At 41.3% G+C, this 12315-nt stretch overlaps 1 protein-coding gene across 1 annotated transcript in view; it reads right to left on the reverse strand.

Annotated features, from left to right (window-relative positions):
* Positions 1-12315, reverse strand: part of B3GLCT (beta 3-glucosyltransferase) — a 104880-nt gene that overhangs the window by 32111 nt on the left and 60454 nt on the right. The window contains exons 9-10 of the mRNA XM_057707497.1: positions 4417-4536; positions 2755-2824 (exon numbers count right to left, since the gene is read on the reverse strand). Of these exons, the coding sequence (XP_057563480.1) occupies positions 2755-2824; positions 4417-4536 (190 nt within the window). The remainder of the gene's footprint in view (positions 1-2754; positions 2825-4416; positions 4537-12315) is intronic.

Consider the following 12315-nt stretch of genomic DNA (forward strand, 5'->3'; position numbering starts at 1 on the left):
GTATACGCTCCCTTGGCTTCCATCCCTCATCTCACCCCTGGAGGAGCCAGGAGTGGGGGCCGTGGCCAGTGTCCGCTTACGCTGCGTACCTGGGGCAGCGCCCCCACAAGTGAGAGCCTGCCTCCAGAGAAGTCACTGACAGCGTGGCCGGCTCTCGGGTGCTCAGAGATACAGTCTTGCCTGTGTTTATTTTTTCCTTTATTGCCATTTAGTTTTTGTAATTTCAAGTATTTCTACCAGAGTGCGTACAGAAAGAAAAAAGTAAACGACCCCCCCCACCCCAAGTCCGTGTGTTCTGCTTGACTAGAGCAGTAACGTGCGAGGACAGGGTGGCAATCTGAATTCCCAGCTCAATGTATATTTTAGATCAAGTGTGGATCTGAATTCCTGGCTCTCTCCTCTGCTACTGAAAATAAAAAGCCTCCTGCCACCGCTTCTGGCCACATCAGAACCAACCCTGAGCACAGCGGAGCATTAACACAGCTATCCAATGCCATTTATCAAGCGTTAGGTTTACAATACGTCCACAGAGATTACAGCACAGCTCTGCCGTAGCAGAAAGAACTGGGGATTTGGAGCCGGGAAACCTGAGCCCCAGCTCCCCTGCTCAATCTACAAGAAGTTGGGCCACTTGTGTCTTGTCCCATAGTTAGCTTTCTCTGTGATACCAAGTGAATAACAATAATGACCACATCACAAGGAACTGTTGACATGAAATCAGATGATAGAATATGGGTGAAAAACACGCCAGAAAATGTAAAAAAGATTAGCAGTTAGAAGCAGTTACTGTGGCGTTGTCATTGAAGCTAATATGATCACTGGATAATTCTTTGGGCCAACTGGTAGCTGGACTAGATTTCCCAAAGGAGGTGCAGAGCAGCCCCCGGCCTGGCAGGTTTCACTTCCATCAAGTAAAATGGACATCAGAGCCCCTAAAATTCTGCTGCCTAGGCCATCTTTTCAAACAAACAGGTCCAAGTTTAAAGATGGCTTGCCACAGCAACTCGGCTGCAAAGTCCTCAAAATACCTTTTAGGTCTCAGGCTATAGTGACCCTAGATCCAAATCAGTAGCAGTAAGTCAGTGCATCTGGCTTTGGGAGGTTTGGTTTTAATGCTCCTAACAGGCTTGGAAGAGTTTATCATTTTTAAAAACCTCTGACTCAAAATTCAAATATAAAAGCATTTGATAGGTACCTCAAAAGTTTATCGCAACCTTATGCAAAATTAGAAAGCAATAAACTAGATTATTCAAAATGACTAAATTAAAATTAGCAAACTTTTTTTCGTTTCTGTAGAATATGGAAACAACAGGGACGGTCCCAGATTTTACTGCTGTACTATCTACTTGAGAAACATGTTTCAAAAGAGAAAATACCACCACCCCCATTCCTAACACTGATATTATACTCTAAGTGCAGCTTCAAGATCAAATAAATCAATTCAAGCACTTCTGCTTGCTGTTTAAAAAAAAGCCACCTAGTTCATTTCCCGTGACACTTTTTTAATGAAAGGTATTTGTCAAAAATCATCCCACAGAGCCCTTACAGATTATGAAAAAAATGAAAAAAATTAAAGCAAGGTTAAATTTATGATAAATGAAATTTTTAATTTAAGTGCTATATTGATCTTTAATAGTATTTTAGGACTCGTATAATGAATGCATATATTTACTAAAGTTGATTTAATAGGACTTAGGATTTATCATGACTATTTTAGGTAACCTTGAAGGTTTATAGTAAATGTACTTGTTTGACTATAACAAGATTTGAATTGCTGTCAGTGTCTTAAACAATGCTTTAATCCCGAATTATAATATTCTTTTATTTGGAAAATATGTTCCCCTTTAAAATACAGTTTGCAACTATTGTATTATCACATAAATTATATACATGAACTCCCCACATAGCTCTAATCCCACAAAAGTGACAGCCGGTTTAGAAATCTCTCCTTTATAAATATCACACTCTTGGTGAAACTGAGAGTCTTTTCATGGAAAAACATTAAAATATGTGCTAATATTAGAAAATGCAAAAGACTGTCTAATCTTCAATTTCAGAAAAGTACTGCTTGAAATAAGGTGAAAAAGGAGATCAATTATGTATTTATACTTAAGAGAGGCTTTTTAAAAAAATATTACCACCCTAACTTAGTAGAATTCTGTAATGACACGAAAAATCTGAATAAAAATAACATTCATCTACATGCAGGATTTCCTGAAGAAGGAACCACTGCTTGGAAGGCACATTATTCCTTTTTTCTATACATCTACACATGAGCAAATACATATCCTGACTTAAAAGTTCTGACGCATGCATTTGAAATAAACATAAAAAGAAGGAACAGTGTTAGAAAGACATTTTTTTTTGGCATTCTGTCACCCTGAAATCCCCTCTTATACTCTTCTCACAGCTCAGAGACTGCACTTGGACATAACAGGGCACTGTTTTGCAAAATGCAATTATTCACTTAGTGTCTCCTAGATTGAGCTTTTCCACTCCAATTTAAAATACTGCTCGAATCAGTCCTTAGAAGGGCTATGACCACTCATGTTGCAATACAGAATTGTCTTTTCTAATTGATCTTGGTGATCAAAGTGGTATGATGAGGAATACTGATTAAATAACTGCTTTTGCTTCAACAATGTATCTGTCATTATCCCTTTCTTGGGTGGAGTTTATATCGGGTTTGTACTGTCTTTTCATAGGCAGTTTGGATTTTTAAAGTTCAATAAAAATGAATAACCCAAAACATACTTCTGTCACCATGAAATTTCTTGCATGTTTTTACTGCAACAAAAATATCCTCCTTCTTCACTGGATTTCCCTAAAACAAAAAAAAAACAAGAAAAATATATGCATACATGAGTCAATGTATCTTAACCTCACACCCACATTAACTCTCACACGCTCTTGAGTTCAAATTCACCAGTGTCAGGGACATCAAACTTGTCTCCAGGATTAAGCTTTAGGGGAAAAAAGGAACTGTAGCTCCACTGACCACGAAGCCTTTGCTCAGCCAGACCGACACCAGAATCCCAGCTCTGCCATTTCCACTGTGTCACCTGGATGTGTGTCCTCAGCTCTCTCAACTTCCGTCTGCTTGTTTAGGAAACTGGGAGGATAACCACCAGTATGGCTGCTTTGTTACCACTGTTTATGAAGAGCATCATAGGTACCCAATAAATGCAGGTTACCTTCCCTTTCCTTTTTCCAGCCGGTGAAGATTTTGACAAAGGGAGAGAAAAGAATGGGATGTTTTAGTGTAAAGTAAGAGACAACTCCCGTCTGGGGGCCTGGCCTTACTTTAATGTTAAAATATTTTTACGGCTCTTTATCATCTACCCAAGCTCAGGCAACAGCCACATTCAGTCCTCTGCCAAAGGCAGGATTACTTCCAACGCCTGCGGGGAGCCTGGAGGCTTGCTCCAGGCTGGCTCCAGCCCAGGCCACTCACTCAGATGAGGGGGCTCAGGGAGGGCCTCACGGACAACCCACACCCAGGCCGTGGGCGCTTGCCGGAGTGGGGCCGGGGTGGGGCCGGGGTGGGGGTGTGTGTTCTGACCCCTTTATCACCATCTTAGGCCTGTGGTGATACTCAATCCTGAATCTGCATCATTTGGGGCTGGTGTATCATGACACGTAACTGTAGTTTTGTCATGTCAGCCAAGGCACTAAGAGGTCAACCCCTCCAGATTGTCTAGAAGAACACTAAGGAACAAGCAAGTATAATGTCTAGAAAGACACTTCCCCTGCAGGAACTGTGCCAGCAGTACAGATTCTCTCCCGCTGGTGGTGTGTGTGTGTCTGTCTGTATGTACATACATTCCCGTTTGAAAATGCAACATACAGGCTACTGCATCACTGACTTGAAAACAGCAGACAACATCTGGGGTAGTGAATATATTTTTCCTTATGAGAAAGGACTGTTAACTAGCCAGCTGAGTCCCGGGGTCTTCAGGCCCCTCCTGGGAACTGGACCAAGGGTCTACTCTAACGTACAGTAGCTTCGTTCTGAAAGTTCTGGACAGTCTCAGGTGAGATCAAAACAGGGTCACTGGCTGAGAGGGTAAAGCAGGCAGGCTTGAGGAGAAGGCTTAGGAACAACAGGAAACGTATGACCTTGCCTTCCTAGGAAACAGAACAGGAATTCCAGCAGCTACACGTTACATCTTCAACAGAAGAAATGACTCCAGGCCTCCACAGCTCTCAGTGCCACTTTGCTCTCTTCTCTTGTGTAAAATAGGGTAACGACAGTGCTTAGCTTATGGGGCCGTTATCCCTAGAAACATGATACACAGTTCTCACCTGGCACATGGCAGATGGGGTGTTTTTAGCATGTAAAGTGCTAGGACAACACTGTGCACAGCATGTATATTTTCCTTTGACACGCGAGGAAGGTGCCTTTCTATTACTTACACAAAGTGGTAGGAAAGAATGGAATGTAGTAGCACAAGAGGAGTCCACACCGTCTGTGCAAAACTCAGGCACGGGAGTGAGGGGAGGTCCGGCACCTTCGTCCCAGATGTAGAGAGCAATCTGTCACACAGGAAACTGGCATGAATGAAAACGCCTAACCACCACCACAGGTCCCTGAAGGCATGAAATATCTCAAGCGCAAGCAGACCTCCCCTTCTTTAGAGAATATTAAATTGAACCACATCAATATGTCAGCATTCAACAGTTTTTTGTTTTTTACTTACAAAAATTGTAGTTCCATGTGGAGCAATCTAATCTTTTATTAACCATTAACAATTAATCAATATTCTGACCTTCAAAAAACTACAAAAATTTTAAGCTATTTTAGGGAAGCTATTTTAGGGATTCTAAAACATCACAGAGAAAGATAAAAGATATTTAAATATCATCATGACTGGTTTCCTGCAGGATGGTAATTACATACCCTGAAAAACTGACTGGCTGAAAGTATCTTAAAATATTGGATAAACTATCTTTAAAATCATTTTAAATGTGTGGCTAAATTGGCACAAAAATGTGGAGCTTTTGAGGACAAAAACGGAAAGTGGGAACCTCGGGGAAAAGGGCACTGAAGGTAGTTTTCCCCAGCAGGTATCAGCTGGGCTCTAAGGATGCTGAGTTTCTGAAATGTGTTCAGGACAAAGCGCCTGACCCACCCAAGGGCGGGGCGTGCCTAACACCAAACCCCCACAGGAAGCCAGGACTCTGGCACCAGATGGAGGAAAAAATCACCTCCAGATATCCTGGGATTTTGGAACCAAAAGCCAGGCCCCCCTAATTTGTCACCTATGTGGTCCAGAAACATCTGAGTAATTTAAAGTGGCCCTAAGTCGGCCTGAGCCTCTAGCAGCAGGCCAAAACTAACTCAAATCCTTACTGAGGAACCCACAACCTTAATATAGGACCCGGGGGACTGCCACAAAGTTCCCCAGGAGTGCGAGTACTCAGGAAAATCACAAAAAGTAGTGCAAGTGGGAAGTTGCTGTATAACGAAGGGAGATCAACTCGATGATGGGTGACGCCTTAGAGGGCCAGGACAGCGAGGGTGGGAGGGAGTCGCGGGAGGGAGGGGATATGGGGGTATATGTATAAATACAGCTGATTCACTCTGGTGTACCGCAAAAGCAGGTACAAGAATGTAAAGCAATTATATTCCAGTAAAGAGCTTAAAAAAAAAAGTTCTGCAAAGAGATGAGGTGATGCACAGGAGCCAACGAACCCAGCTCCGTCAGGCCCAGAGACTGCAGGGGTTGGAATGTCAAGCACAGAACAGAAAATTACTGTTTCGTACATTTTTATAAAGAAAAGAAAAACTTTAAAACATGAGCAACAAACAACCCAATCAAAAAATGGGCAGAAGACCTACATAGGCATTTCTCCACAGAAGACATACAGATGGCCAAGAGGCACATGAAAAGCTGCTCAACATCACTAGTTATTAGAGAAATGCAAATCAAAACGACAATGAGGTATCACCTCACACCAGTCAGAATGGGCATCATCAGAAAATTGACGAACAGTAAATGCTGGAGGGGGTGTGGAGAAAAGGGAGCGCTCTTGCCCTGTTGGTGGGAATGTAAATTGATACAGCCACTATGGAGAACAGTATGGAGGTTCCTTGCAAAACTAAAAATAGAGTTACCTTATGACCCAGCAATCCCACTGCTGGGCATATACCCAGAGAACACCATAATTCAAAAAGACACATGCACCCCAATGTTCACTGCAGCACTATTTACAACAGGACATGGAAGCAACCTAAATGTCCATCAACAGATGAATGGATAAAGAAGATGTGGTACATATATACGATGGAATATTACTCAGCTGTAAAAAGCAATGAAACTGGGACATTTGTAGAGACATGGATGAACCTAGAGACTGTCATACAGAGTGAAGTGAGTCATAAAGAGAAAAACAAATACGTATATTAACACATATATGCAGAATATAGAAAAATGGTACAGATCAACCAGTTTGCAAGGCAGAAATAGAGACACAGATGTAGAGAACAAACATATGGACACCAAGCGGGGAGAGCAGGGAGGGTTGGGAGGGGGATGAACTGGGAGATTGGGATTGCCATATATGCATTACTAGTAAGAAAAAAAATACCAAATTGTACACTCTAAATATATACAGTTTATTGTCTGTTAACTGTATCTCAATAAAAGTTCTTTAAAAAATGAACACAATATTTCTGAAAGATTGTACAAGAGAGCAAATTTGAAAACAAAATATTTGGAATGTATAGATGTGAAAAATATGACGCTTAAAATAAACATTTTAATGGTGAGGACAAACAGCCTGTTAGACATAGCTGAATAAAAATTAGGGAACTAAAAGATGAAGCCCCCCAAGTTATCTGAAATGCAGCCCAGCTAGAAACAGAGATGGGGAATGTAGAAGAGAAGTTCAAACCTCTGGCATATATCAGAAGTTCCAGAAGAAGACAACAGAGGGGATGAGAAATAGTTGAAAAGACAATGGATGAGAATTTTAAAAAATATAATTAAAAAAAAAAAAAACAGGATTGCTTTACAGTTCTATTATAGAAAGGCTCAATGAATGCTAAGTAGGATTTGAAAAAAAGAGTCTGCACCTAGACATATACATATGGTAGTGAAACTACAGAACACCAAAGACAAAGAACAATCTTAAATTCAGCCAGAGAAACGGCACATCACCTACAGACGAACCAGGTAAGAGTGATGGTTGGTTTCCCAACACAATAGCCTTAACAGAAGCCAGAGCACAGGGGAACAACAGTACTGGGATGAGAGAAAATGTCTCCCAACCTACAACTGTACACACACAATGCAACTACGTCTCAAGAACCAAGTTGAAAGAAATTATTTTTAAACGGGAAAAAAATCTGAGAATTTGCCACCCACTAAAAAGGAAATTCTGAAGGATGTACTTCAGGAAGAATAAAAATGATCCCTATTGGCATGTCCAAGAAGCAAAACAGAATAGTGAGCACAGACACGGCAAATACAGGGTTAAGCTAATGCAAATGATAACTGCATAAATAAGGACAACATCTGAGTTGCAGGGTTGAAAACACAGAACAAAAATACTGGACAAAAGAGCATAAAAATTGGGAGAGTGATAATCAGAGTTAAATTATTCTCAGGCCCTTGAATTTTCAGGCTATTGATTAATTAGCCATGGTTAGGTTAAGAATGCATGTTAAGTGACTTCCGTGGTGGCACAGTGGTTAGGAATCCGCCTGCCAATGCAGGGGACACGGGTTCGATCCCTGGTCCAGGAAGATCCCACATGCCATGAAGCAACTAAGCCTGTGTGCCACAACTACTGAGTCTGTGCTCTAGAACCCACAAGCTACAACTACTGAGCCCATGAGCCATACCTACTGAAGCCCTCGCGCCTTAGAGCCTGCAAGCCACAACTACTGAGCCCACATGCTGTAACTACTGAAGCCCACACACCTAGAGCTCCGCAACAAGAGAAGCCACTGCACCACAATGAAGAGTAGCCCCTGCTCGCCACAACTAGAGAAAGCCCACACAGAGCAACGAAGACCCAATGCAGCCAAAATAAACACATACATAAATAAGAATTTTAAAATTTAAAAATATTTTTTAAAAAAGAGTGCGTGTTAAAATACATTAAGTGGAAGAGAAAAAGATGGCGGCGAAGTAGAGAGACGTGGAGTGCATCCCTCTCCACAGATGCATTGGGAATGCACGGAAGGACACAGTCATTCCCACAGAGAACCAGCTGAACACCAGCAGACGGCCTCGGACACCGGAAAGGGCTGCGGAGAACCTGACATAGCCGGTAGGGAGGCATCTACGAGGGCTCAAAGAGGGTGAAGCGGCGGAGCTGTGGCAGACGGGAGGGAGTGAGAAACATACGGAGGGTCCGCAGCGCAGCTCAGCGTTCCCGGACCGAGACATCGATCCGCGGCTGAACGGAGGGTCCAGGAGCGGGAGCGTGGGAACCGGAGAGCTGGTTCAGGGGGAGAAACATTGTTGCCGGTAGGGTGACGGACCGAGAGGACAGGAGGGAGGAGGTCCGCGGAGAGGAGTGCCGATCCCTGAGAGCTGCCCGGCCATGATGGCGGCTGGAGGCTGCAGGCTCCCGGGCGGGGGGGAGGAGCCGCGCGCATAGCCTCTCCCTCTCTTTCAGCGCCTCTGCAACAGGCAGCGGAGAGACGCCCTGCGGGGCCACATAAGGCGCTCAGGGATAACAAGCACCCTCAGGCGCTCGGGCGGGGCTAGATTAAAACTCCTTGCAACGCCAGCAGCAGGGAGGCTGCCAAGAGAAAAAAAAAAACAAAAAAAACCAGCATCAAAAAGAAAAAACCCCGAGAGAGGCCCAACTCTAAGACTTTCTGTGTACGCCTGAGCCACCAGCGCCTTCTGCAACAGGCACCTCCAAGCCTGACTGAAGCAACAGTGCGCCACTGCTCACTCCCTCCCAGGAGAAGGAGCCACTATTGCACCCTCTCCCTCCCCACACACCGAGGCTTACAGACGAACAATAAAGGAACCTCTGCTGGTCACAGAATAACGCAAAAAAAAAAAAAAACCCAAGGCAAGGAAAAGGACACTTACAGCTGAGACGCTAAGGAAACAGAAATAGTAGTATCAATACCTATTGAACTGGTCCATTCGGGGATCAGTTCTGGATTTTTTTTTTTTTCCTCTTTTTTTTTTTTTTGATTTATTAAATACGATCTTAGCCCTAAGGGATCTACAAGTTTTACAACATAATTTTATAAGGATATTTTTTACTCTTTTTTTTTTTTTTGCCTTTTAAAATACTTCTATATCTAGCTAAGTTTTTGGTAGTACGGACAAAATATCTTTCATACTTTCCTTTCATCCCTTTCTTTTATACACTTCTATTCCTTTCTTTTTCTTTGCATATTTCCAACCACATTACGCTCTTCTGTTCCCCTTTCTTCCAGCCATTTTAAGTGTATTTTATCTTAACATACTTATAAGCAACACTATCGGTCTGCTCAGACTCCTTGCTCTATTCTCCAGATGATGCACTGCCTTGGTATTAATATTAGGCTTTTGTCTTTATCTTAGTTCTTAGTACAGTTGTCTAATTACATTCTGAGAATCTCCATTCTCTCTGGTGGTACTCCAGCTCATTTCTATATTTGATCCTAGCTTACAAAATCTCCCTGGATTGATGTTTGTATGTGTAGGGTGTTATTTGTTGTTTGTTTGCTTTTGCTTTTGTCTCTGATTTGTTCTGTTTCAGTTGTCAATTTCTGCTGGGTTTCTCTCTGAATATCTGATAGCACACTGGGGTTCTGTCAGGTCTTTCTAGAGCCTTATGTCCTAACGGATTCAATAATTGTGTGTCTTATACATGTATGTGTTTCCTAGACTGAATATTCGTCTAATCCAATACTTGGACATTAGTCTGAGGCTTGGACAGTCTTCTATAAACACCTCTATCACCAGGACAAGCAACCCCAAAAGCTTGGACAACCATGAGGAAACAAAGAAACACCATGCAGGCAAAGGAGCAGGAAAAAAACCCACAAGACCAAATAAATGAGGAGGAAATAGGAAAAATGCCTGAAAAAGAATTTAGAGTAATGATAGTAAAAATGATACAAAATCTCGATAACAAATTAGAGAAAGTACAAGAAACAGTTCATAAGAACTCAGAAAAACAAACAGCAATGGATAACAAAATAACTGAAATTAAAAATACTCTAGATGCTCTAACCAGCAGAATGACTGAGGCAGAAGAACGAATAAGTGAGTTGGAAGATAGAATGGAAGAAATAAACGCCACAGAGCAGGAAAAAGATAAAAAAATAAAAAGACTAGAAGACAGCCTCAGAGACCTCAGTGATAACCTTAAACATACCAACATTCGAATTATAGGCATTCCAGAAGAAGAAGAAAACAAGAAAGGGTCTGTGAAAATATTTGAAGAGGTTCTAGTGGAAAACTTCCCCAACATGGGAAAGGAAATAATGAACCAAGTCCAAGAAGCACAGAGAGTCCCATACAGAATAAACCCAAGGAGAAATACACCAAGACACATATTAATCAAACTAACGACAATTCAACACAAAGAAAAAATATTAAAAGCAGCAAGAGAAAAGCAACAAACAACATATAAGGGAAAACCCATCAGGATAACAGCTGACCTTTCTACAGAAACTCTGCAGGCCAGAAGGGAATGGCAGGATATACTGAAAGTCCTGAAAGAGAGAAACCTACAGCCAAGAATACTTTACCCAGCAAAAATCTCATTCAGATTTGAGGGAGAAATCAAAAGCTTTCCAGACAAGCAAAAGTTAAGAGAATTCAGCACCACCAAACCAGCCTTACAACAAGTGCTAAAGGAACTTCTCTAAGTAGGAAACACAAGAAAAGGAAAACACCTACAAATACAAACCCAAAACAATTAAGAAAATGGTCATTGGAACACACATGTCAATAATCACTTTAAATGTCAATGGATTAAATGCTCCAACCAAAAGACACAGACTGGCTGAATGGATACAAAAACAAGACCCTTCTATATGCTGCCTACAAGAAACCCACTTCAGACCAAGGGATACATATAGACTGAAAGTGAAGGGATGGAAAAAGATATTCCATGCAAATGGAAGTCAAAAGAAAGCTGGAGTAGCAATACTCATATCAGATAAATTAGACTTGAAAGTAAAGACTATTAAAAGAGACAAGGAAGGGCACTACATAATGATCAAGGGATCCATCCAAGAAGAACATATCACAATGGTAAATATCTATGCCCCCAATATAGGAGCACCTCAATACATAAGGCAAATGCTAACAGCTATAAAAGGGGACATCGACAGTAACACAATTATAGTGGGAGACTTGAACACCCCACTTACATCAATGGACAGATCATCCAAACAGAAAATAAATAAAGACACACAAGCTTTAAATGGACACATTAGACCATCTCGACTTAATTGATATTTATAGGACATTCCATCCAAAAACGACAGACTACACTTTCTTCTCAAGTGCACACGGAACATTTTCCAGGATAGATCACATCTTGGGTCACAAATCAAACCTCAGCAAATTCAAGAAAATTGAAATCATATCAAGCATCTTCTCAGACCACAACGCCATGAGACTAGATATCAATTACAGGAAAAAAACTGCAAAAAATACAAACACATGGAGGCTAAACAATTCACTATTAAACAACCAAGGAATCACTACAGAAATCAAAGAGGAAATCAAAAAGTATCTAGAAACAAATGACAACGAAAACACAACAACCCAAAACCTATGGGACGCAGCAAAAGCAGTTCTAAGAGGGAAGTTTATAGCAATACAGTCCTACCTTAAGAAACAAGAAAATGATCGAATAAACAACCTAACCTTACACCTCAAACAACTAGAGAAAGAAGAACAAAGAAACCCCAAAGTGAGCAGAAGGAAAGAAATCGTAAAGATCAGAGCAGAAATAAATGAAAAAGAAAGGAAAGAAACCATAAGAAAAATAAATAAAACTAAAAGCTGGTTCTTTGAGAAGATTAACAAAATGGATAAACCATTAGCCAGACTCATCAAGAAAAAAAGGGAGAAGATGCAAATCAACAGAATTAGAAATGAAAAAGGAGAAGTCACAACGGACACCTCAGAAATACAAAACATCATGAGAGACTACTACAAGCAACTATATGCCAATCAATTGGATAACCTGGAAGAAATGGATACATTCTTAGAAAAATACAATCTTCCAAGACTGAACCAGGAAGAAATAGAAACCATGAACAGACCAATCACAAGTACAGAAATTGAGGCAGTGATTAAAAATCTCCCAACACACAAAAGCCCAGGACCAGAT

The sequence above is a fragment of the Hippopotamus amphibius genome, chromosome 14 (genome assembly GCF_030028045.1).
Source record: "Hippopotamus amphibius kiboko isolate mHipAmp2 chromosome 14, mHipAmp2.hap2, whole genome shotgun sequence".
Classification (NCBI taxonomy): Eukaryota; Metazoa; Chordata; class Mammalia; order Artiodactyla; family Hippopotamidae; genus Hippopotamus; species Hippopotamus amphibius.